Source organism: Astatotilapia calliptera, chromosome 2 (assembly GCF_900246225.1).
Source record: "Astatotilapia calliptera chromosome 2, fAstCal1.2, whole genome shotgun sequence".
NCBI lineage: Eukaryota > Metazoa > Chordata > Actinopteri > Cichliformes > Cichlidae > Astatotilapia > Astatotilapia calliptera.
In genome coordinates this window covers 34,272,866-34,300,405 of record NC_039303.1, presented here as the reverse complement: position 1 = coordinate 34,300,405, position 27,540 = coordinate 34,272,866, and the positions used below count along the sequence as shown (strand labels likewise).

General features: G+C 39.2%; 1 protein-coding gene across 3 annotated transcripts; it reads right to left on the bottom strand.

The window, feature by feature from the left end:
• Positions 1 to 182: 182 nt before the first annotated feature.
• arhgef6 (Rac/Cdc42 guanine nucleotide exchange factor (GEF) 6) lies at positions 183 to 27,498 on the bottom strand. Of its 3 annotated transcripts, XM_026145098.1 has the most exons (22): positions 26,843 to 27,498; positions 25,696 to 25,779; positions 23,921 to 24,005; positions 20,549 to 20,664; positions 19,555 to 19,759; positions 18,345 to 18,397; positions 17,873 to 17,967; positions 17,617 to 17,712; positions 15,930 to 16,052; positions 13,629 to 13,767; positions 13,290 to 13,349; positions 11,124 to 11,270; positions 10,146 to 10,232; positions 9,612 to 9,693; positions 8,131 to 8,246; positions 7,775 to 7,954; positions 5,608 to 5,628; positions 3,905 to 3,998; positions 3,530 to 3,616; positions 3,311 to 3,410; positions 3,099 to 3,153; positions 183 to 2,606 (listed from the first exon to the last, which is right to left on the bottom strand). In XM_026145098.1, the coding sequence occupies exons 1-22, from the start codon at positions 27,005 to 27,007 to the stop codon at positions 2,484 to 2,486; spliced, it is 2,313 nt and encodes a 770-aa protein (XP_026000883.1). In that variant the 5' UTR covers positions 27,008 to 27,498; the 3' UTR covers positions 183 to 2,483. The 3 variants fall into 3 exon arrangements, with proteins under 3 accessions (XP_026000883.1, XP_026000892.1, XP_026000901.1); XM_026145107.1 differs by lacking the exon at positions 5,608 to 5,628; XM_026145116.1 differs by lacking the exons at positions 183 to 2,606; positions 3,099 to 3,153; positions 3,311 to 3,410; positions 3,530 to 3,616; positions 5,608 to 5,628 and having other exon boundaries at positions 3,948 to 4,052.
• Positions 27,499 to 27,540: the final 42 nt, after the last annotated feature.

Genomic DNA, 27,540 nt, shown 5'->3' with positions numbered 1-27,540 from the left:
CTACCGCATCTGAGCAACATGCACACTCCTGAACCACACACATGATGAACACAGCATGGAAAAGCCTCTCTCTGTGGATTTCCAGTGTGAATGAAGGAACGCTGTTCGTGCCGTTAGTAGAAATCTTAAGGAGTTTTCCGTTACTCACTTGGATAAATCAATACCAAATGCTGAGCTCCACGTATTATATTAAAGTTTTAATAAAAGAATGATCATACCAAACATAAAGTACAGGGTATCTAGAAAAAAAAAAAGCATTACAATACTTGCAACAACAATAATTGCATAGAACAGTCTTTCAAAAACAAAAACACACAGTGGTCTGGAGAAAAGATTTCAGATAAACGGGTTAAAAATTGGATTTCAACCCCTTTCCACCAGTAAGTACTCACTGAGACTATTGGGAATTTGAAACTACAGTATGCGGTGCTTATGAGAGCAGTTTTTACAGAAAGAGCGGTAATGTTACTCTCAGCAGCGAACGTGACGAGACGGACTCACACATCTGTACAGGAAGCAGCAGTAATGCCAGATAAAATCTAGATGCTATCAGTGTCCCAATTCAAATAATACAGGTCAGCTTCAGCACCTGAGCAGGCAGGACCCCGCAGCCATGCTCAAGCTAGACAGTGACCCTGTTACTGATGTACCAGTGCTGCCCTGTATCATACACAGTGCTTCAGTCTCTGTAAAGAGGCGCACGAGATCTATGCGAACAGCACTTCACATACAGTAATACGATAGGATACATTTTCATTTTTAATAAGTTTAAATTTGATCACCATCAAGAGACTTCATTAAATAAAGGAAAATGAAATATAATGAATACTTAACTTGAACTTTTTTTGGTCAATAAATTGTATTTTTTTATTGCAATTTCTCCAACTTGGGCCCACCATGCTGGGACCAACCCAGAGGGTCAGTTAGTAAAGCAGTCACTTATTGCATTTCAGAAGCATCTACTGCCTCTCTGCAGTGCAGTAAGATAAGGAAACAGTGTTGACGGTGCACACGCTAAAACCACATAAGGAAATGTACCGTTGAGAGTCCTCAAGAGGCTGTTTTCTTTTTAGACACACTAAGAGCTTGAGCCATTCATTACAGCACACCACCCATGATATTTCACTATGCAATATTTAGTTTATTCACCCCTTCAGGAGGCACTTAAAAAAACCCAACAAAAAAAAACAACAAATAGCTGAGCTTTACTCTACACCGACAAATCGTCTCCATTTCCTCTCTCCATCAGCTCAACAGGAACCCACAAGGATACCATAGAAGCTGCAAAACAAAAACATCTAAATTCTCAAGGCGTGCTCTTTTACGAAAGTAATCTTTCCTCCTATGTGATACAAAAAAAAAATTTATTTTCCCTCAGCTTAAAGCCGGGGGATTTTTTTTTCCTGCCTGTACATATCAGTGTAGTTTATTCAAAGACAGACATAAAGGCAGCAGAACAATATCTAAAAAGCCAACACCACAATGAAATGCTTGGGTGAACAATAAATAGCTATGCAATTTATATGTTAAAAGGATTCTTGGATATATTTCAGTACGAAGAGTAAGGGTAACATCTTTGTTATTATTTGTGTACTCTTGTATAATAAAAGATACATAGTAAGATCTTTTCTATTTTAATATGCAGCTGCATCCCTGATAGCTTTGGACTATATATCTGAATTTCTCGATTATCACATTTGTGATGCAGAATTCACACTGATACATGTACATTCATGCAGTTTTTAAATAAACGATGACGGGCTCCGTTTTAAAACTAAGATTACGAAGATGAGCTAACCTGATTGTTTGCCTAAAAAGCAGCCTGGAAATGTGTAATGCGAATGTCTAGAATAATACACACACAAAAAACAAATCACACATACAAAAGAGAGATTCTCCCCCCCCCCCCCAAAAAAAACAAAACAAACAAAACTATTTTCCCCATAGGGACCCTTACGCCAAATAAAATACAACAATGACAAAGTGAAAAGAATAAAATCAGTCCCCGTGATAACAGAGGTGCATGCAAGAGAACACCCATTAAAATTAATGGCTTCATACTCCTTTTCTATTTCCAAATGAAGCAAAAGAAATGGTGGCAAACTCTCTCTGTCCTTGTCTGAAATTCTTCCATTTGCTGGGGAGTGTTCACAGTGCCAGTCACCAAGGGGGGGGGGGGGGATTGCTTGTTTCATCTTGGTTCAGCTGAGCTGCTTCAGAAAGAAGCACGTGTACAGTCTCGTCTAGGTCAGGAAGAAAGAAATCGAGCTCCAGAACCCCTGAGAGCAAGTCCAAGTCCTGCTCTGTGTGATTGAAATGTGATAACACAACATAGATACACAAATACACACTCGTGCACGCACGTGCACACACACACACACACACACGTCTGACGCTTTCTGCCCCCCCGCAAGCGTTGTTGCAGAAATGTTGACACATACATGCACAGCCACAAACGAATGCTGATGATTGGATGGTTGTGCTCAGTGGGCGCCGTCATCCCAGCCACAATCGTTCTTCTGCTTAGCCAGTTTACGTACAAGTCTCTCAAGCTCCTTGCGAGACTTCTGCTCCTCCTCCAGAAACTGCTTCATCCACTTATTCTCCTGCCACACATTGTGTAAAATAACAAAGTTAAGATATATCAGAGCCTTTCAAGCATGCGTTTCACAATTTTTGAGGACATTTCAATTCAGTTCACTTCTTACTCACTGCCAAACACCACCCCAAAACACCAAACCGTTCAATATTTTATTGAGGATATACGTCTAAATAGCGAGCAGTCAATTTTTGAACATGAGAGTCTCCTTCGTGCTTGAGTGTTTGCACTCATTTCTTTCATCTCGTCTGCTCTCGGTTTCACCATGTATGCGTAAAAGCCCCACCTCCCCACACATGGAGCAGAACTTCAGTTGGAAAAAACGAAATGATTTCATTACCAGAATTAAACGCTGAAAGTGACTGATTATATATGTCCAAATGACCAAACAAACTCAATCTGATACACAAAAGAGAAAAGCAATCAGGAAAGGAAACAGAGTGACTGCTTCCCCTAGACAACCTACATTCTTGCATTAGTGATCTCCAATCTCACTCACCTTTTTAAGCTCATGAACCTCATCCTTTAAAGCGTACACGGCATCAACCAGACTCCTGAAAAAAAGGGTAGTATAGTGTTTGTGTCATACTTCAAGATATGATATGCATCTCAACAGGTTAAATGGGATTAACATCAAAACTCTGAATCTATCTGCAAAAAAAAGTACATCTGAATACACATAAAAAGAGTACTAAGTAATACTATTCTTACTTTTCCTCAATAACCGTCTGCCCGTTGCTCTTCATTTCCTCCACAATGATCTTCTCTTCCTCTGGCAGGAGCACCTGAGGAACACACTCTTTCCGTACCGCTGTATAAACACACACACACACACACACACAAAATAATGATAAAGCTAAAATCATTAGAGCATAACTCTAAAAAGGCACTACAGACGCAATTCATCCACATCATTCTGCAAATACACACCCGTGGTGCTCTGATGCAGGCTGGCTCCCGTGCAATATGCCTCAATTACCCTCAGAATCTGAGCATCCTCCTCTAGAGCAACTGTACCTGTAAAAACCAGAGATTGCCATTATTACACAGCACTCTGCTGAAATGAATGCAAATGACATTAGAGGTGTAAGGTAAGAGGTTTGTTCTGTGTGTGCTCTTCTTCATTGTTCATTTTAAGATAAAGCAGCGCTGCAGAAGCCCCAAGTCTGCTCTAGTGATTTCTAAACCATATATGTTACATTATTTCTGAGCAACATCATTAAAAGAACATAACTTCTTGTTTAAAAGCTTGTTTTGAGCAATGCTTTACACCTCCCATTCCCTAATATAAAGCAAGACACTTACTTTTTCTCATGTGAATGTCATCATCAGAGGTCTTGCGCTCTTTCCTCCTATTTCCTGGCAAGAACCTCATAGGCCGTGGGCTCTTGCTGGTATCCTGGAGGTGGTCGACAATAAACTAAGTACATCTCTGTACACAAAATCCCTCCTCCTACACACACAGAGCAACACACTTCTGAAAGCCAGTGGTCCAAACCAACCAGAATGCAAGCTTAAAGGGATGTGCATCCCATGTGAATAAACATCAGTAAACACACATACACCACACACAGAAGTCCATCAACAAACACAGCAGCAAGCATGTAATGATGACCAAGACCAAATTAGCCAGTGATCTGTGTTAATATGTACCTTGCCTACCAGAGTTTTACAAAAAAAATAATAAATACTATGACTTATTTCATCACCTTTTTTTTTTAATCTACATCTTTACCCACATCCCACTGCAGCAAAGGCAGAAGAAAAATACTTTCAATATAAAAGCTTTATCTGTGGTCTGCATCAATTAGAAAACCATGAGAAAGGATCTTATCTAAATGATTTAAACCATGTGGTTTTATGAGCTGCTGACTTTGGGGTCAAAATGATGGTTTCACTAAACACATGAAAAGTTGCGCTTTGATGACTAATTAACGTGTTAAAAACGATTCCTAAGTCACGGTGAGGGTGATGTACTTGTACCATTACATACAGGTGCTGCAAAATGACTTGAGAACATCTTATGATGTCATTTGCCCCGTGTCCTTGGCTGGAACTGAAAAGTTGGTCGAACACGCAACTGGAAACAGTTGATTCATGGGACATCCCTAAACTTCGCTGAAACGATTTTCTCATAAGAATCAGGAGGACGGAGTGACTCCTGATTGTCACCACCTGTCTTTTGAAACCACTGAAGAGGCCACAGGACTTACAATAATGCAGGTGCACGGTGTAAAGGTTGTTTCCCTATATTGGTTTTGTGTGCGGGGAAGTCATTTCCCAAAGTTGAAGGAAAGGTAGATTCAGGTGCTGTTCCATTAGCAACTCGGCAATTACTCAAGCGCAGAATGACCTCACACGTAAAAGGTTATGAAGTATATGTATAAGAAGCTATTTTGGCTAACGTGTTAAACAACTGCTTGATCTGACTGACTAAGCTGAGCTTTTCCGCTCATTTAGAAGTTGGTGTTTAAACTTGTGCACCTGTCTGGATCAAAAACAAAAAAACACTATATCATTATGCATGAAGAACATAGTTTCCTTCCACCAGGTTTTCCATTAAATGAAATTGAACTTCAATGAAGTGGGATGTCATCTAAGCCATAAAAGCATACTTAGTCTGCTGATAATTTAAATGTGGAAACATATTCATGGCTGAATGACTGTAGAACTCAATATGCTCTGTGCCTACAAGTCCAAAAATAGCTTCCCTAGTACAATTTTCTTCTATTGCTCCTTCAGAGAAGGATTTCAAAAGATAGCTGATGCCGTACATGACGACTAGAAGACAAATAGCAGGTTTGCGGCACCACAGAAACAGGAAACTAACAGATGATAGCAAGAGAGGGGTGATGCAGAGAGAGCAATGACATGCTAGCTCAACACTGGAGATAACACACACACACACACACACACACACACACACACACAGGCAACCCCATCCCACCTTTCTGAGCCCACATCCTCCCACACACAGAGAATAGAAACACAGTGAGGTCTAACCTTACCTTCATGATATAAGACATCCTCTACAGAAGGCAGAATGGAGAAAGAGAGAAAGGGGAAAATGTGCATGAAAAATACAATGAGAGGAGGATGCGCTAGTGAGAGTTAACGATGAACATTTTTAAAAACCCGTCTGCCATTCACCTATTCTTCGTCTGTGCAGAATAGGGTGATTTTGGTTTCGTATAAAGAGAGACGTATAAAGAAAAGAGAAAACTGAAAGAAAGCCAGCAATGCATTCAGGACATGTGCATGCAATCTCTATAAGATAAATAGACCCAGATGGCTGCAAGCATGCTGCTTGCTCCCGTCTTCAAGTTTGTTGTCAAGAAGGCATAAACACATATTTAAAATACAAGCTATTAAACAAGACACATGTTAGTTTGCAGATATCACATGTGATACACTGATATCTATTCAACACATTACCAGAGTCAAGTCTAACTGAAACTTTTAAAACTGCTGACTTGATACTTTTGTGAAAAGCGTACACCACCCACATAAGACCACACCGTAAACATCACATCGCTCATAGACAAGTAGCTCATAACCACTGATGCAGTCATCATTCTTAAATGCCAGGCACCCTTGGTGACCTTGCTGCCATTACTGGAAAATATTTCCTCAGAACAACACCTTGACTGCCCATATTTCAGGAACAATTTCAGTAGTTTCAATTTTGTTCCCCTTCTTGCAACTAAAGCTAAAATGATGCTCGCTGCTTGCCTTTGAAAGGCCACTTTAGCTAACTCACACCCTGCACTGTTAATGTCACAGCCATTACCACATTTTCAGAGCCTGTGACCACATACCTTTAAGCTGTACGCTCCAAACCATATTTTGTTGCGCTGATGAACAGCATTAATGTGAGTTACTGCATAGCAATACCACAGTTCCTTCGATTAATGGTGTCAGTCTATAACCACTAAATGATTATTTAGAACAACATATTACCAAAATATAAGTTCACTATGTCTCACAAAAAGTAGTATTCAGATAAGACCGATCAACTACTTTATCCAATTGCAATAATCTTAGTAGGAGTCTCAATTCAGAAGAGAGTCCCACATCTCTTCTGGTCCATCAATTTTAAATTAATAATAAAAAAAATTAAAAAAAACAGAGCTAAATTCCCAAATAACAGATGTGTATATGTTAACTAGTTGAATGAGAACAAAGAAGCAGCTGTTTGGAACACTTTAGTATTGCAACACCTCAGTACTTCCTGTGTCCGGTGACATTTTCTGGCATCGTTGTATTTTTACTCAGTTGTATATAGCATTCGTATTCTATTTTTATCTTATTGTATATTTTTATTCTATTTTATTCTACTGTATATAGTATATTATTTTATTCTATTCTGTACAGCTGTGTACTGTATTTATTCTTATTGTATTCTAATTTTTGCGTCATAACTTTTGCACTGTCCACTTCCTGCTGTGACAAAACAAATTTCCCACGTGTGGGACTAATAAAGGTTATCTTATCTTATCTTATCTTATTTGAGCCATAATTAGTGCTGACACTAGAGTGGAGGACAGGATGCTTTGATTTAACCCATATGATGCTTTACTAGTAAAATAATAAATAAATGAATGAATCTATAACTCTAAGTCAAGATAATACTCTATGTCTTTTAAAACTAACTGAAGTGAACCCAGTGCCTCCAAAAACAGCATCCGGTGAAGTGCACAGTAAAGCGAGGATTTCACACATTTTCTCCGTCCTATTAATTGTAGGAATTTTTCATAAAATGAAAGTTAACTTACAAACATGGAGCATAACTCATACACGCACACCTCTACTTTGTGCTTCAATTTTAGTTTGTACATCTGAAAAATGTAACATACCAGACAAAAATGGAGACTACTGAGCTCTCTCGTATGTTTATATTTAGTTTATTTAAAGTTCGTGTGCTTTATTTGTTTTTTAATATTTATTACGTGTCTAGTTTTTATGGCTCGAATTTCATTAGCATTTAGTGCGTGATGTAATGGAAGGCTTAAGCTAAAACACATCACTGTAAGACTTGACAAGTTACCAACAAACACGGATACAGCGGTGGGCAAGCAGAGGAAGGGGACTTCTGCTATTGGTACAGTTTTCTGGCAATGTATCGAATGACTGATACTAAGAGACTGGTGTGGGCTTGTTTGTGCAACTTTCTACCTCTTTGTAGCCCAGAGCAGCTGAAGGTTTGAGGGGAGGTGCGGGCCGCAGACAGCTGAGAGACCAGGGCTTGCTAATCTTTGGTGGTTCCAGGGGGCCACGACTGACGCTGCTGAAGCTGCCCTGGTGATGTGGGTGAGTGGTGGCGCTGATCATGCTCACTGGTTTACCATCTGCGTTCTGCATTGAACCAGACAAAAGGAAGCAAAGCAAATACTTGAGAATTACTGTGCATGTGTGGTGAAACATGAGTCTGCCGTTTGTCACTTTTTGGTTTTCACACCTGGGAACTGTGTAGGATTCACTTTTGGTACTGTTTTGAATTTATGTATACGTGTGTCTGTCTCTGTCCTAACCTTTGAAATGGTGCTGGCAGGGCTTCCGCCTTTGGTAAAAGGTTGAAGGTGCTCTAGCCATTCCTGTAACTCCTGGGCACTGCTGCAGAACACTGTAATGCGTTCAATCATGCTTCCTGCAGCAAATAAGACAACACGCAATAAATGAAGAGCTGCTTTCCATCACAGGTGTTACATACAGCGTTTACATAGACTCATGATGGGCATGAATGTCCTCAGAACAATGAGAAAGGTTAAGTGACTCAGTGAAGCTCTAAGGAGAACTGCTGATTTACAAAGTCGCCAAGGTCGGGAGAAAGACCCAGACTGTCAGTCTCAGGTGGGGTCTTCAGGAACAGCCCAGGAACCACCAATGCTCAGGCCTGCCATGAACAGGGAACTCTTTATATCGCCATGGACTGAAAGGGTGCCAACCTAGAAAAGAAACCGCTGCCTGGAAAAACCGACGTTTTTTCTGGGCAGCGACTACAATTTCCACTGCTACCCACATGAACAAGCCAAATGTCTTCTGGATCAAAGTTTTATGGTATGATGGGAAAACGATTGCATTATTCGGCCACAATGATAAGAGGTATGTACCAACTGTAGTTACCAACTGTCAAGCATGGTGGTGGTAGCATCAAGGTGCACTGAGAAACTTGGTAAAGGACATTTAACCAAATATTAGTAGGGGTGTATGTATATTTTTGCCCCTGTTCGGATTGGAGAAAATCTAAAATAAATTAAAAATTGTACAATTATTCTTTCTTTTAAAGTAATTAAAGGTTTATGCTAAATAATCATTCCACCCAGGATAAAGAACAATTCACAGAAATCATCTAATGCCCCAAATTACCATGACATTCACGTCCATGATGAGTGTATGTAAACTTCTGACCACAACTGTACGATTCATGAGACCAACGTATGTCACAGCCAGAGCAGTACCACCCATACTTTATATTTTAGCAATAATCAAAGCATGTTTTGAAAAACCTTATGGTTCTAATATTGGAAGTCAAGCCACTGAAAATATGAGGTTTCACATTTACAAACAATCACATTTATAACATTTCACATCGTTATACAGAAAACAGCTTTCTTTAAAAAAGAAAAAGAAAAAGAAGAGTGGAATAATGGATGGATGGATGCATTCCAGCTTTGGATGTATGGCTTTTTTTTTTTAAAGGAGGCCAGACTGACTTCACCATTGGGCTAATTTTTTGTCACACGGACAAAAACCCTGCTTTGTACAAATACAATGAACTAATGAAAGCATGAATACTTTACAGAGGAAAAGTGTTTTCCTGAATCACTTCAAATGTTAAATGTTAAACAATTCAATGAATTGGTTGGTCAAATAGTTTATTATTATGTAAGAACAATATCACTGTCCTCTCAAATCTTTTTTTTCTCTTTATTTTTGTCCTAAAATTTGAGATTTCAAAACAGGATAAGTGGAAGGAAATGGAGGGATGGCTGGTTGGATTTTAGATGCAAACCTGTGATGTCAAAGGCAAAGTGGGAAATGTCTCCTTCTTCCGCGTGCCTCGTTACTGTGGTACCTGTTAGAGGCAGTCTTCCCTGAATGGAGGAAAACCAAAGAGAGAGGAACACTCAAGTGTAAACAAACTAAAAGATGCAGTACTGTGTATGTCGTGACCAGAAAAAAAAAAAAGGTTAATCAAGGAAAATCAGGACTGGATAACATTAGGGACAACTGACGTTTAATGAAACACATATGTAACATGTATATATAAAGAAAATTTTGAAACTGAGCAACTTCAAATCTTTCTTCAATTTATTCTAAGATAGTATCTACTTCATGCTTTAGACAGTGTTTCCACAACTGATGGAATAGAATGAAAAAGGAAAACCGTGCATATTTAGGATTTATATTTAATACTCTATTTATTTATTGCATAGGCTGCTGTTTGCAGCTGACTGAATACATTAAGTTTGACTAAACACTAAATCAGCCACAAGTTTGTGCGCGTTTTCAAAGCGTTTCTCTAGATGGGAGGTAAACGACATACCTGATAAATAAAGCCACTCATCCGGGGACTGGCAGACAGCATTACTAACACATTCGGGAAAAGCATAAGGTAACGCTCCTCTTTTTCCTAAAAGAGAGACACAGTAATTATTTTTGCAAACCTATTGTGAAGGTTGGAAAATGCATTTTCAACAACAACATTGATCGGTTATGTTTTTTTTGGTGTTCTTTTTCTTGAGTTATTCAAGGTAAACCAAAGTGATTCATTACACTTCTTTGCAAGAAGCAAGCCGTTTCAGGTTTCCCTCCTAATGTGACAAAAAAAAGTGAGCATATTTTAGCTCTGGTTGCAGCAGGCCAGTTTGGGAAAACACTTGCTTGTTATATGAATGGAAATTCAAATGAGCTATGAAACAAATATGGTAATTGTTATGCTGGTTGGAAAGCGGTTGGCAGTGATTAAAAAAAAAAAAAAGGGGGGGGTGAATCCAAATGTGTATCTTGGGCTTTCTTCCAACCACGGACTACGAATCGACCCCTACACAGAAACCACACATGAAAGAGGAGACGGCTTTTGGGTCTGCCTATGGCCTACTTAGGTTTCAGTTCTCATCATTGAGGGGGGTAATAATTTAGCAACAAAGGGGAACAGATTTCCGCACCTACAGTTCCTGAAAACTAGAAACTTAGTTTGTTTTAAAGATTGCTACACTGCTGGATCTCAACAGGAAAAGAGAAAAATGTACTACAGATAAATTATCTTTTAATTAACAACAACTATTTGTTGTTATGAGAGAGCTGTAAAGGAGCCAGGCAGCTTAATTAATTAACTGATATGATTTTTCTTAAATGCCACAAGGACTGGCTTTCAGAAATGGGAAAATACTACCAAACCTCTGATTGTACACATATTCTAAACTGACAAAAGGATATTTTGTATTTTGTATTATTGCAGCAGTTCCACTATAGTTTGGCTGAATGAGCTTTTTCTCATTTAGGAAAACCTCATATCTCTCACCTCACTGCAGCCATTTCTCACATGGACCAGGGACGTGTAGGCCACTTGACCAAGACTCTTCATGCTTTCTCCCTCCCAGCCCCGCACAGGTTCTGACAAGATCTGCAGCTCCAGGTTCTTGCGCTTCCGCAGATCCTGGCACTGTGTCTTAAGCACACAAGCACACACACAAGATTACAAAACTATGCAACATGCTGGTGAAAATAAATCTGATATTTTTCTGGACCCTTTTTTCTTGCCTTTTATTACTACTGAGTAACAAGCAACAGGATAATCTCTCCCCCCTGTGGATATGGCTTTGAAAATGTAACCATTGCCATGTACGCAAAAGGCATAAAAACTAGCATGCAACATAAAGTAGTACATTTTTCAGGTGCTGTGCAGGGGTTCTCCCTCTTCAAGCAGAAAAAAGTGACAATGCAACATTATCACTTTCCACTGCACGTCAATCAAAAATTAGGGTTTTTTTTGTTTGTTTTTTTAAAGAGCACTGTAAATTAGCATAGCATTTCTAAAGTACCAGAGATCCTAACCACACTCAAAACACACAAAGAAACGTCAGACTTGCAAATTACAACGGAGAGTGATAAGTGATGCCTTTTTTTGTTTCCCCAGTTTCCTGTGTAGAAGAAACGAGTGAGTCACTTTATCTGCTCTTATGAGGAAGTCAAAGCAATACCGGGGAATTTGTGTCTCAGGGTGGCGTTCGCTCAGGTATAGTGCGGTTGCTCGTTTCTAATCCAGCTCTTTTAAGATGGCATTTCAGTTCCCACCCACCTTAGGAACAATACGATCACTCAACTTAAAGCAGAAAAAAAGGATCACTGCATTGTTTCTGGTTTTTTCCCCCCTATCAGAGCTCTGTTTGATTATGAGGAATTGTGCTAAACTACACTGTCGAATGAAATGAAAACATGTAAACACGAAATTGAAAGCGTGATAACATTATTTACCAAGAGCGTCATTTCCACCATTAACTAGTTCCTTATTAGCGTGCGTATTAGCAGCACAATGGCTTTTATGCATCACCATTTTCTACAACTAGTAACCATTTTCCCTCAGTTACCATCCAAGTCCTGTTTAATAACAATATGTAAGGATTATAAGCTTTACTTTGTATAAGCCTCATTACAGAAGATTGCACTGTAACATAAGCAGTCACTCCCTATTATCTGCAGCTGATCTGTTTTTGTTCAAAAGAAACCACAAGTGTTAGTTTCCAAATAACTGTATCGAGCTTTTTTAACTCAGAATACAGTTTTCATTATTTTATAAAACTGCCTACTCTTTACACCAAGATCCGACGCTGAAGCACACAGCTACTGAAATGACTTCACCAATTATTCAGCTATTCTTAGTAAATGGATTACACCTTGAAAAAACTGCAGATTTATGCATTTGTCATTAACTGCCTTAGCGAAACCTAAATTGGCGAATAACGTGCAGGCAAGACCTCACTATAATTACTACTGCTGGGCACTATTAACACTAGCACACTTAAGCAGTGGTCCCAACCCCTGGGCCACAGACTGGTAACGGTCCGTGAGTCGTTTGGTACCAGGTTGAGGCTCGGGTGTTAAATTTATGGTTTTCAGGGTTTTTTATCGTTTTTATCGTTAACTTGGTTTTCCTGTGTCTTTTCCCGTGTGTTATGAATAAAATAATTTTTTGCTACCGGTACTGGTTTTATTTTGTTGTATTTATCCGCGACACCTTAAAGGCCAGTCCGTGAAAATATTGTCAGACATAAACCGGTCCGTGGCGCAAAAAAGGTTGGGGACCGCCACACTAAAGGATTAATGAGTGCTTTATAATGACTAAAAAGGTTGAAAATGTACTCATAAATCCTACAGTACATTAATTTCACTAAAACATACTATGATTGACTTAAATAGTTGATGTGCAATGTATGTGCAATGTGCTGTTAAATGTTAAGTATTGATGTATTGATGACAATTAATTACTATTCAAGATTATTATTCTGGGAAAAAATGACATTTTAATAAATATAATCCATATTATTAATTTTATGCAAAATGTATTTTTTTGGATAGTAAGGGTGGTAAGGTAGCACGGTCCTGTAAGGAGGAAATCCAGGAGCTTCAAAGTCTGTCATGACATTATCCAGGCTTCCTCTGCAAGTTCACTTCGATCCTTCTGACTTACCAAAAGGCTCCTAAACGCCGCTGTTGCCTTTACAATGTCAGTGTAGTCAGGGTGGGCTTCCTGCGGTGCAAATGAACATTACAGGTTTAAACATAACAGTCTTTATCCTAAAGGAATACAAGAGCACATACAGGTATACTGTGCAACACAAAGGGAATTCAAGGACTGAAAAAAATCATTTAATGCAAGTTGTTTAATTTATGAAAATACATAGTGTAACTTTAATGGTAGTTTAGCTTCTGTAAGTAAAGCAAGTGAATAAAACAGTAAAAAAATATTGTATTTATACTTGTATATAATTTCAGTATGCTTTTTATATGTCTATGCTCTCTCCTTTACCTCCACATGTCTCTCTAGCTCCTGTAGCAGGGTAGGGTATTTTTCAAGCCTCATGAAGGGCTTACTGAGGCTGGTGGTCAGGGTCATGACTCCTCCAGTACTTGCTCCATGACTCTCCATGAACTTCTCAAGTTCCTCACTAAGAAAACACACACACACAATTTATAGACAATATTTTATTTTGGGGGGGGGGGAGGAGAGTGTGTCCAGGGATGAAGTACGGGGGGGGGGGGGGGGGGGGGGGGGGGACGAAAATCAAAGATTACGGGTAACAAGAAAAATCACAAGTTTTTGAGTCTAGATTGCATGCAAGCTGTAAGCCAGGTATTTATAAATTATTATATAAACCTTCATTTTTACTATATAATAAATTGTAAGATAGGCTTTAAAATTATAACATAACCATGTATTTCTTGCTGTGCTGAACTGCAAAACGTAGGAGTGAAATTTTGTATTTTTAATAACACAACGTTACCATATACAACACACATTAACCACATTATCAAAAGCTCTCACTTTCATAGAACTGTCCCACCAGTAAAATGAAACAAAGTGTGCAGAAAAGCTCAAAGAATTAGTCATTTTAACACAAATACATCCATGTTTCATTAAAGTGACAAATGACTCGACAGAGTTCAGAAATCTACACTAAACAGTGGAAACACTGCTGAGAAACAATAGGAGTATCCTCATAAAACAACACCATGTGATAAGCTTTGAGTATATTAATTGTCACGCTATTCGGTTGTTAACGAGATCAGCAACTCGATTGGAAATGCAAACGACAACCTCGGACAACAGCACCTCTTCCTGTTTCCTTAAATAGAGAAATAAAGAAATAAATATAAATAAAAGTTAAGCTATATTTTTGCCTGGTAACAGGTTTCTATATGCTACAATTTTTTGAGCTGTGGTAGTCATCATATATTTAGATTTTTTTTTTAAAATGTAATATTTGTATTATGTTCATGTTTTGTGATGGTATATTGATGAAATCAAAAGTAACAACATATTACCGCACACTGCCCTTTATTTGTTACAGCAAAGCGAGCCGATCGCACTGCGGAAAAACAGTAACCCAAGTGTATCACATTTGTGGTGCATGTGAGATTTTCACATGCACCATCTTTGATGGTCAAATATTTCACAGACAGTGCAAATCAGGTCAACATTGGTTTGGTGCAAATCTACGTCGTTAGCTGCAACATGATCGCTTCAAACGTGGTTTGAAGAGATCGTCATTCATGAGTTTCCACGATCCAAAACATAAATCTGCAGCAGCACTAACTGGTACAAAAGGGTAAATGAGAATGTGACAAAAAAGGCTCCTGCAACTGAAATGCAAATGTGCTTACTGTGAAAAGCGCTCTGTGCGCCTGTCCCCATAACCACAACGCTATACACAGTATCCTGTCAACAGTTGACTTCCTGTGTGTAATTCAACTTAATCTTCAGCTCGCAGTGCAGAAATAGACTAGACGCCTTAACATTACCCAAGGCGGTACTGTTTAAACTGCATCATGGAACTTTCATTATTATTACTATACACATAAGAGAAGCCCTTACTCAATAAGAATAATGAATTTTAGTAGCAACTGAACTCCCAGAAACATCAGGAGACAACACGCACGTTTGACACAAACACTTCTTTACCTTTACTGACACCTTGTGGCTCAAAGTAAAACGGCATGAGATCATTAAAATGGTGCGCAGTGCCCCCAGAAATTAAACATAAACAAACCACATATTATTTTCTCCCATATCATATTAACCCATATGGAAAAAAAGAGGTGAAGGAGCTTTACTGTATCAAACTTCAATTTTAGAGTGCACTTCAAAGGTCAGTTTAAGACAGCACAGCATTCATATCCAAACAATGACAGATTATATTAAACCTAGGATATTCCCTTCTTTGACTGCAAAAACTACATAATTTGCTGGGCCTTGGAGATGTCAAACTATGCAGTACTTAAAGAAAAAAGGCAAAAGAAATAAAAACAACTGTCACCTGCAGAAATTTGTTTAGTTTTCCCCAGGAAAGTATTTCATTCAGCTTTAGGTCAACTTTTGGCTTTTTAAAAGGGGTTTCATGGGATATATTATTGTCTAAGGAATGCCACTAACATTTATTAAAAATGCAAAACAATGTTTAGCTAAAATAATCAAAATTCAATCATTGGAGAGGATTGGTTACAAATCTTCACCACTGGTTTCTTTTCGCTTTGAAATTAAAAGGCGAGACTTCTCTCTGGCATGTCTCTACATGGCTGACTCTGGTGTTTTGTGTGCAGGGGGGCTGACCTGTGGTCGGTGAGGATGCAGACAGCTGAAGGGTGGCTGGAACAGTAAGCCAGGTACAAAGCCTTGATCTGACACATTAGGTTTAGATAGCAGGCCGCCACTCGCTGCTGTCCCTCTGGGACCCTGCAAAGTCAGAGAAACAGAGCCAAAGTCAGAGAGGTGAAAAGAGCGGGGGGGGGGGAAAGCAGGATCGTTGTTAAAGAAAAGAAAGACACAGAAACAAAAGATGGCACAATAAATAAAATAAAAGAAGCGAGCATCTGTTTTTTCCCTAATTTTGTTTAATTTTAGCGATAGCTCTCCAGGCTTTCAGAAATTATGTCACAGTGTTTCTTTGGACACTGGCTGTTTTTTCACTCAGAGGCAACTAACTCAAGGACTGAACCAGCATCGTCTCTACGACACAGACAGGTTGGTAAATAACAAGTTAAAATGCTATTTTATCGACTAGCAGCCTGTCGCAAGCACACTTCACTTGTTCTAGTTTCTTGCTGAATCTATGAAAAATACCAAAGATGATGGAGTTGATACACATAAAATAGCATTTTTACAACAACAGGGCAATACCCAAAGAGCTACAGTATTAGCTGAAAACTTGGTATATCTCAGCATAGTGTACAGTGTGTCCTTATGAAATTAGAGGAAACTGTACTTTTGAATGACAAAAGTGTTTAAAAAACAAAACAAACAAAAACAAAAAAAACCCACACGCAAACATCTACAGAACATGAACTCAATCTGAAAACCATGTCCTTAAGAAACGGGAAAAAATCAGACAAAGACCTGACAACATCTGGGAGATACACCTGGACCTTCAGTTGAGAAGAGTGGCTATCAAGAAGCAATTTTTAAGAAAGGGAAAAGAGCAGAAAAGTCTGAGGTATACCAAATTCCACAAGAACTGAACTGAAAATCAGTGACAACAGGTCTGAAGGAATCCAAATTTGAAATTTTTGGTTGAAATTGTCCTTATTTACAAAGGAAAGACACAACAGTGAGTGTCCAGAGCCATATGTAAATCATGGCGGACGCTCGGCCATGGTTTAGCTTCATTCCTTGAGCATTACCCCAAATGCATCGCCAGCTGTCATCTTTTCTGTCCTCTTTATAGAGCAACATCCAAAGAAGAGCCTCGAATCTCCTCCAAGAAGCCTGGAGAACTATTCCTAAAGACTACTTTCCACATTTCAGTGTATCACCACCTCTATCTTCCGTTTTCGCAGTAAATTATAAACAAATTAGAGGTGGTTTAAGTCTGTAAATATAAGATTAAAGCATTAAGCCCAACTTATTTCATTAGAAATATTTCAGAGGTGTTTGGACTGCACAATCTATGCGGCTCTAAAACTTCTTCACCACCAGTGCATAAACAAATCAAAAGGAATTTTTCAAATATGTGTTGTTTCAAGATGATATTTGTACCAGAAAGAAAGAAATAGGAAGAGATGTCTGGGAGGAAGGAAGTGATTGCAAAAATATTATCAAGTATGTTTGTGCAGCGTAAGGAATGAGATGAAACTTTTAACTAGTAATGTTTTACAGATGTGTTTCGCTATGTTTTACAGAGCAATCACAGGAGTAGGGTCCATTGTGGTCCAAATGTTGCTCTTTACTAAGAGTGGTGTAAAAGTAGTTAAATGTAACCAATGAAAGACTTTTTCACACATCTGCATCCAGAATTACTTACTTAGTACATTCCTCCAAAGCCAAACAAAGTCCCTGCTGGAAGCTATTGATATCCTCCAGATTTCCACACAAGGTGGCACTGTCTGCACTGCTGAGCCTAAACACAGAAGTTATTTTAGAATTCACTGCAATTTCGACAAATTCAAAAATACTGGCACACATGTAAACATTTCTCACATTAAGCACAGTTGTAATAAATGCATGCAGCTTTTTATCCTATCATGATCCTGTCACATCTGCTGTTTTATTGCCCTTACTTGTCACTGGATTGCAGGGGTCGTAGGTAACAGTTCAACACTGTTTGTAATTCTTTGAGAAACTCTCGCTCGTGTTCTAAGATGTCCTGTACCACCTGGAGAAGCAGCACAGTGAGCAGAATATTTAACATCTCACACACACAAACGAAATCAATGACACAAATATTAAAAAACTAAACAAACTAAAACCTAAAGAAAGTCTGACTGGCAGTATTCAAAAAAACGCACAAAGTTGAAGCTGAATCCCATAACCTTCCAGATCTTAATTTATTCTGGTGAAGTAAATCACTTTCGATCAATGATTAACATCCGTCAGCACCAAGAAAATGTACATTCTGACTTTAACTCCATTAAACATCTAAGATACAACATTTACTATTCCCAAATATTAAGATAAGCTCTGCATAAAATACCTTTTAACCAAAGTCTTACAAAGAAAACGAACTCATTGTCCTGCATAGCTCCTACTTACCACACTGTAGTAGTTCTTAGTCAGCTGAGTTCCTTTAGGTGACAATGGTTTTTCTATAGAGAGAAAAGCAATAAGGATTTTTAAGCTTCATAGAATTACTTGATTATAACCATCAAAAAAGATATTAAATGCATTTATATATTTTGAGGGGAAGAAGGGGGAAATAATTATATATGTCCTATTAAAAAAAAGAAGTTGCCATTAAATACTTAAATACATAAACTACAACCTCTTTGTCTAACTTCCAAGACAGATTTTTCCCCCTCGTATTTCCATATTTATTCTAAGATGTATAGTATAGTATTTATTTTATTGTCATTGTCAAGAACAATGAAATTGCGTTTGGGGCTTCCATACAACCCAAAAAAAGAAGAAAATAATAAATACCCCTTAAAACCCAAGTGTACATATTTAACCCAGTGTGACTCCAATGCAATAAGACAATCCTTAGCAATAATGTTCGTAGAAATTCAGACAAAGACCTGAGAAACATGACAAAATACAACAATGCACCCATTCAATATTATTGTACTGTGAGATATGATATCAGATATGATAGTTATCTATTTAAGAAAGGGGGGGGGGGGGCAGGAGGGGGAAGAGAATAAAGATATGATGCACCAATGCAGACCAGTTGCAAATCATATCAAATACTTTGTGGTATATATTGTCAGCTTTTGTGTAACTGCGCTATTCTATCACAGTGTTTCTGAAAAAAGAAAAATAACAATGCCAATACAATACCATCAGGACACTTTCAGATATGCCAAATATGGTCATAATCTCAACTTCTCTTCCTGCACTATAGTGCTGAATGGCCAGAAAAGTGCGTTTGCAGAAGAATATGGTGAAACGGTTGATCTTTTGGATATAACATTTCATTTCTCGTTATTATTTTAGCACAAGATATTTGTGTAAAATGTTCTGATAGTTAACATATGAATCAATTTATCTTGAGTCTAAGTAAATGTTAAGGCTAACTTTGAAAGAAAAAAAAAAAGTTTAGCAGAATGGGATGACTGGCAACGAAAAAGAAGGTGACAGCTGTCTACAGCAAGGAAGTGTAACACAGCACTAAATGCAAATTACAGAAACCAAGAAAAATTTCATTTTTGCATTTTGTCCCAAAATAACAAACTCATAACACCATTATACGGCTACATCTCTGGAAAAAGTAATTTCACGGTCCAGACAGAGCAGCGAAACTCACCACAGGGTTTGATCTCCCGGACGTAGTTACTTGGAAACCAGCCCGTTTTGCCGTTGAGCGTGCCCTCCCACCATCCTCCCTCCTCCTGGCGTGTCACAAGGATCACTTCACCTTTATTGAATGACAGCTCATCCTCATTGTTCTGCTTGAAGTTGAAGCGAGCCTTTACCATCAGCTGCCCACCTCCACCGTTCTCAGACATTTCCTGTTGAGAAAGGTCGTCACAGCCCGAAAGCAAGACATCCAAATGCATCAGCAGGTTTCGATTATACGTTTCAGGTACCTGACAAATGGCTGGTTTGTTTTCAAACAATTCAGTTGTTATTTCAAAATTTGTCTTAAAAAATTTAATCAAGAAATCTACGGCTCTAATTTTATATTTCTGCGTTTTGTGATTATTGTTAAAATTGTACCATTAGCAGCCAAGGACCCAGCCACACAGCCACAGAATGAATCAAGTACATCTGCCAATACAATGATTCATCTACACTTCATGGTAGGCATTAATAAAAATATACACTCTGACTAAACTCATACGCCGATGTAGCGATGTTGCTTGCAGTTAGTTTAAACCAGTTACAAGCCTTCAAATACCTTTATGAGCGTGCCTGTCCCCACACCCCTCCTCTGCGACTGACTGGTCAAGATGCGCTTGATACATAACACGCTTGCTGACTGTGACTGTGTCTGGCAGGAGGTTATTTCGCCAGGAGGTAATAGTACAATCCAACCACAAATGTGGGCAGAGAAATGGACAATGAGAATACTACTAATACTTTTTAAAGTAACCACCTAACTAAATAATGCAAAACAAACGGACAATTAGCTACATGTAAAGTAAATGTATAATGAAATTTCCACACCATCTTTATTTTCTCGCTTTATGTAATTATTTCTTTAGTATGATGGGTGCAGTCATCTGTACTAAACATCCACTATATGAGCTGCAAACAATATATTTGTATAAATAACAAAAAAAAAAGTGAGACTGTACCACTGATTTGGATTGTCTCCGCAGAGAGCCTTTGGATTTGGCAGAAGACAGCGTGTGTGAAGACGCCTGACTAGGAGAGGGGGTACCGGACTGAGGACATCTCTCAGCAGCACAATCTACAAGCACACACACAGGAAATACAAAGCCTCATACGTCAGTTACCTTTATGTTTAAAATTATGACTCTCTCGTGCACACAGTTCATGCAGGTACACATACTTCCATGGGCTGTCAGCCTGATGATAATTCAAGAGCGTGGCCCATCGCTTTGTGCAGCCCCAGGACATTGAACGCACACGGTCCACAAATTTAGAGTTTCTCACAGAATAATGTGATTTAGCCAAAACTGACACACTGTTCCAAAAAAAGATCAAGCAGCTGAAAAATCACAAAGCAACTTAAAAAAACCCAAAAACAAATGTACGTATATCCAAGTGGGCATTCAGTCCAGCAAATATGTCTGCTTGAAGAGAAAATCAAGCTCAAGTTTATGTTGCTGACACCGAACCCCTCTAGGCTGTCATCGCTGAGCCACTGCAGCAGAGGAACTGTGATTTAGGGTCAGTAGCTGCCAGTTGTCCCACAGCATGACTGCAGCTCTAGAAATGGGCTGACCGAGGTATCAATTTTGTTGTCAGTATTGACTTGAAAAGTGACACATGGTGGTACTGCAAACCTCTTCTAAGCTAACAAGCAGAAACACTTACTGAAGACTGCCTATCAAATGCCAACTGGATGCTAGCCAAATCCACCATCTAATCCTTTAGGAAAAAAATCAGAGAAGAATGGAAAATAAAGTGAGGGGACTATTTAGCCTTTGTAACCTCAAATTCAGATCAAATAAAGAGTTCAGCTTTGAGGCTATAAAACTGGCGAGCGCTTAAGTGCACTTTCACTAGCAGGAAGAAAATGTGACGCTTTTTACGTAAACTGCATAACATCTTTTGAAGGGAAAAGGCTACCGATTCACTATTATTTTCCATATGCAAATATGTCCGGGTGCCACACACTAAAGCCTAAGAAATATGAGGAAAATGGCACTGAAGGCAGTGGCAGGTGGGGCTCATGGAGTCTGCATGCCACTCGTCACACACAGAGAAGCCTAACAAGCCCGTCTGTCAGCTAAGCTCTGTGGCTGCCACTGTTACTTCAATATGCATACAATATTCAAAGCAGTTAATCTAAACAAACACAAACTCTGGGCGCAGGAACACAAACGACAGGAGCTGACCTCAGAAGAGGACATAAAGCAATAATACAGAGGACCACTTGTATTCAATATCAACTAAATAATCAACTTCAAGTCAAGCTCAAATACAAGGATGGAAGAACAGCTGCTGGGCATTGCTAGCCTGTAAAACATTTGCATATCAATTACATCTGAGCACTGAGAGACGCTTCTGTTCCACATTTTACACAGTGGCATGCATCCTGCTTTTGTTTAAGTGCATTCAAGACTCTGGTCGTCCAAAAAGAAACTCCTTGAAAGTGTTAATATTCCACCAAAGGAAGGTAGGGGTTGGGGATGGTCACGAGAAATGAACAAAGCATCTGATTTTTCCAGGTGAACAATAATGTGATCAAGGCCAAAAGCCTAAAAGAGTCAGCCACACAAAAAAAGTTGTTCTTGACACAACAAGTACTGCTCAAGCTTCAACCTGTTCAGCATGTATGATCTTTTCTGCACCGCGGAAGTAGGTGAAGTTGGGCCAGGAGCCTCTGCTCTATTCCTAAAATATTCTGTAATTCTGAGACACCGGCATCGCTTCATCACTGGGAACAACGATGATGTCCAAGTAACATTTGCCTTAGGTGGTTATAATCCCCACATGACCACTTTTTGAACCTAATGTCAACTATGAAATCAAGGATCGCCTCAAAATTTGTATTTTTTTGCCAAAAGATACTTTGCAACAACTGATGTAAAATTACCTCGTCTGAAAGTATCAGAAAATAAATGATTTCAGAAAACCTTCATATCCTTAAACCACCTTGTTTTTGCAACATTCATGACTGCGTGGAACAGCGTTCTCGATGGACCACAGTGAAGCCACAATGAGTCCAAAACTTAACGGTAAAAAAAATGCATTTACATCACAGGGCAGCAAATTAGCAGCACAATGTACTGACTTTGTTCATGAACTAACTGACAAAATAATCGAGCTAGTGCAGGCTGAATGCCTCTGTCCTGAACAATCATCAAACTGTAGCTGAGAATAAGGTTGAGGGTCTTTGGGGACTGGAAAAAGCTGAATAGGACACAACATGTCCTCAAGCTGTTGGCGCTGAGAAGTAAAGGGAACGACTTAAGTAGAAAAACATCTTTGTAACACAATGGAGAAAAGAAAGTGGCTTTCTCGAGTGAACAATTTTTTCATCACTATGTATGTATGTATGTCCTCAAACCACTATGCTGAATAACTTGATATAACAAATTACAGACAGCAAATTCACATCAATTCACAGAGAACAAAATCAAATAAGCCAAATGAAGTTGAAGGAAATGGCCCAAAACTTGATGATGGTGCAGTTGTGTTAACTGTATTTAAGTGTATCAGTTCAGACGCATTACTATAAAAACAAAACAAAACAAAAAAAGACTGGACATTAACACATGCATGTTCTCAATGACATGTGTAACAAAGCATACAGAGGTGGCAGACTTGTTCTAAAAGTTGCTGACTGAATAATTCTAAGGTTCTCCGACAGCTGTTAGCCGGATACTGAAGCGAGATTGTTATTAACTCGTCAGTCGCCCCAAACAGGGACTCTTGAGTAAAGTAATTAGCCCCAAATTGCTGTAGGAATGCTGCAATGCGCACTACTTTGTGCTGTGTCCTTACTGAAGAAATGCATTTGAGGAAGGGATGCATGTGTGTCTGAAAGCAACACTACAGTACTCAGTTACATAAGAAAACAGAAAAAAAGAGAGCAGGGTGTTTTTTGGGGGGGTGTATTAGGCCAAGGATTCACATGAGTAAATATGGCACACAGCGTGACACAAACACAAACTGTCACGCCAGCTGCCCACCTATACTACAACCAATCATGATATCGAAGGGCTCCGTGGATACAACTGGTAAATTAAGGCAGAAGAACACCAGTCTCATCAGGACACATATACAAGACATGACATCTTACCGGACTACTTTTCACATAAAGCTACACGTGCTTTCGCTTCATTATCTCAGCTCCATTATTATAGGAATTATTTAAATCAAGTGACAATAGAGTGTACCGAAAAAGCATCCAATTCTTTCTTTTCATAACATTAGAAGAATTTATGTAGACTAATGGCCCTTTTCTGCTGTCAGTGAGGATGAAACATTAACAATCTCCAACATTCAAGATCAGAAAGAAGGTAAATTCTTACCTTGTGTTGCAAAGTTGACTGCCAGCAAAGTATTTAGGACCTTGCCAAAATTGTCACCAGTGTATAACCACTCTGGTTCAAACACCTGGATGGAAAATTTCAAAAGGTCAAAATTAGATCTTTTCTTCCCCTTCCCCCTCTGATTAAATAGATCTGAGTAGGAATGCTTTTTTAGTGCATACATCCACAGCTAGAGAGACAGAGACACTCACTCCAGGTTATTGCACAAACAATGGAAAGAGACACACATAATGAAATGCACACAGGGATTTGAATAAGCCTCTAACAAGACAGACAAAAACTGACATGTTGAGTATGACCCATATTCTGTGTCTTAGCGGTTTGTAATAAAACAGGCAGCGTTGCAGGCACACACAGATGCTCACTCGCACACTGCTGCTCGGTCAGTCTCAGGCAGCTATCTTCTTTCCTCCAGTGGATAAGGTTTCACATTTTAAATAAAACATCTTAAATATAGTGTTTGAGTAGTATAACCTGCATCATGAGTCGTGTACAACATCTTTAAGTGTGATCATTACATCGCTTAATGTGGGACGAGCCTTAGGGTCGATGTAACTAACAAGACTTGCGCTACAAGTTGAAAAAAAGATAAGGAAAAAACATAACATTACCTTTACAAATACTGGCTTTACATCACCAAAAGCAAAACAAACCGTTGGTCATCACGATAACTGTTGCCAGCATTCACAAAAGTTTTGGCAGGGGTCAGTAGTTTCAGTGAAAATGTATTTATGAGCGTAAAAATCAGAGCAAATAAATCTTCACGTAGAGTTAATAACACAGAACAAATATTGGAGAGCCCCAACAGTAATTGATGCTTCCTCTTTCTGCATCTCGGAGCAGAAGTGAAAGCAGAATTACTGCTTTCTCCAGTCACAGGAAAAACAGGCATTATCAGCTATAGCAAAAAGGGATGAAAAGTCCTCTTAACATGATCACATCACTGACCAAAGGATGGGCGAGGTTTGCCATAATGCCACACAGACATCCCCTGGCTGCTACATTTAATAGCGCCTCTCCAAAAACTTCTGCCCATGAGCTACTGGCTGGCTGCAAAAGGTCTAATTATGGGCTAGGGCACAGTTGGTGGATAAAAGCAAAGGGGACCTCCCAGACATAACAAGCCAGCTGGGCAGACCTACTGAACCACTTGACTTTGCAGTCAGCCAGCCTTGCTGACTCAATTGGCCATTTTAAAGAAACCAAGCGTTGTAATTCAATACCAAAAAATATTATTTTTAAAGCTGGAAGAGACATTAACGTCCAGTGTGGTGGTAACAAACAGGCTGGTACAGAGACAGAGTAACCTCCCAACATCTGGAAAAGATACACCACTTTTCAATATTAGGGAATGCACTGAGCGAAACAGCACTGCTTTGGGGATTTTTGACCTGCAGCAAAACTAACCATTAAGTCACGAGTGCATGCAGGAGAAAATTTATTAACAAGGAAGTAAATGCTGTTCAAAACTAAGTTGTACCAGTTTGAAAACAGACAGTGAAGTCATGCGGGCCAGCACTTCACTTCCTGACTGATTAGTGGGAGTGAGTGACAGCATGTCTGTTTATATGTCTCACTCCACATGGACGTGAGGGGAAAGCATATGCCAGCAGGGTAAGCAGATCACAACACAAGCAAGAGTGTGTTCACATCTTGCAGTAGACAGGAGATAACGGCAGAGTGAGCTCAGTGTATTTCAACAAAACATGCCTCTGAATATAAAACTTGACAGACCACACATTGAGATAACTTACCTCCACTTTCAAGGACGAGCATCCTTTTAAAAACTCCTTGATGTTGGAAATGCAGTCTGCTTCAGTTCTCGGGTCCTGGCAATACTGAGTACACGAAATAAATATATAAACACATACCTCGGCTTAGTATGTCAAAGAGGCATCTGACACACTTATCAAACGCTCAAGGCCAAAGCTACAAATCACTTCGGTACACACTGAGCCCCGCAGTAAGTAAGAGAGATGCCGCAATCCGACTGTGGCAACCTAAAGTTAAGAAAATAACTGTAGATTCTTCCTGCGTCTCCTTCATGCATATATAACCATTACCACCACAAAACCGCCGTCAAAATAGCCTTACTCAAGCAACTTCCGCTCATTTTACAGTTTCAAAATAAAATCCCCACCGACGAAAAAAAAGCTGACGTTTGTAATTTTTTAAGCAAACTTCTAACAGTTCCCGTGAGACCAATGTAGTACTGCCACAGAGAATGTATGTAAAACTAGGGTGATCGGTCTGCCATACAAAGGAGAAGTTACTACTTCCGATTTTGTTTCGGGCTCGCGTTGTCGCCGCTTTGCGCTTTTTTTTCTTTTCTTTTTTTTTTTCTTCAAAGGGGAGGTCGCACCGGGAAGAGCAGCCGCTCAGGAGGAAGTGACGAACTGTCTTTGCAACTGTTATTTATCACTATCAACTTTGCCATCTATAACAGTGAACACAAGTTGTGATAAAATTTATCACCTTTAAAAAAGGACACAAACAGTGTGGCGAACCTCTCCGTTTGTTCTGGACAGTACGGCCTATGTGCAATGTTTAGCGCACACTTGCTACTCAATTTGCCCTGTTTTGGTGGGTGTCCACACTGACTCGCACCTCTCAAGAATGCGGAACATTTCTGTCGCTTCACAGGAAACCATATCGTGTATTCACAAGTCTGAAACTCTCTAACTGTTGTTGTCGTTTTTGAGGCGACACCTATCGCACAAAACGGTCACAGGCGGCTGTTCAAACTTCATGGTTCGAGTTCAGTGAGCTACAAAATCGCAAAGGCCTGCTGGAGGGAGAAGTTCTCGTCGGTATCACTTTAATCAAACCCCTCCCTTCTTTTCACCGTCGACGGATCTTTTGGCATTTGTTGACTCGAGTTAGCTTAAATCAATAACTCACCTTGGGAGTGAAGCCAGGTACGAGGCGCTCCGAGAGCTTGCACAGGACGACTCCATCCTTGAGCGAGGTTTTCAAAAACTCCTCCGGATCCGCTATGTTCTTTTTAGGCGAGCTAAGCACTCCTAATGATATCAACCACGTTACAGTCTGCTCCTCTGGATTCATAGCTCCACGAAATGACCATTGCCTAAGCCTGCATTGCTTTTAATTTAAAAAAGAAAAAAGCTGGCGTCCTGTTCCGTATCAATATGCAACTCACATCCGCACTTCTGCTAGAAGTTAAAAAAAAAAAAAGAGGCGGAGGGGGAACGACGACGCTGTTTCTACACGCAAAACTGATGATCACCCCTACTGGCAAATAGGCACCTCAACAATAGTTTTTTTTTCCCGTCTTCCCCCTCTGCAAAGTAGCACATGCTAGTAGAGGGCAATCATATTACATACTGAAATGCTGCAAGGCTCAGAAAACCGATATATGCAAATTGCATACTGATAACTCAGAAGAGGCAACTATTTAAGTCTAATATAATAAAGAGTAATAACTTCAACATAATTGGGTCAAATTTTTTTCAAATATGGAAAATGGGTCATCTGCCACAGGAAGCCTTATATGGGGGAAAATGTGATATTTGCAGATAATGAGTGTCTTGGCTAAAAAAAAAGAAAAAAAAAGTTTAATCATGTCATGGCCAAAATCT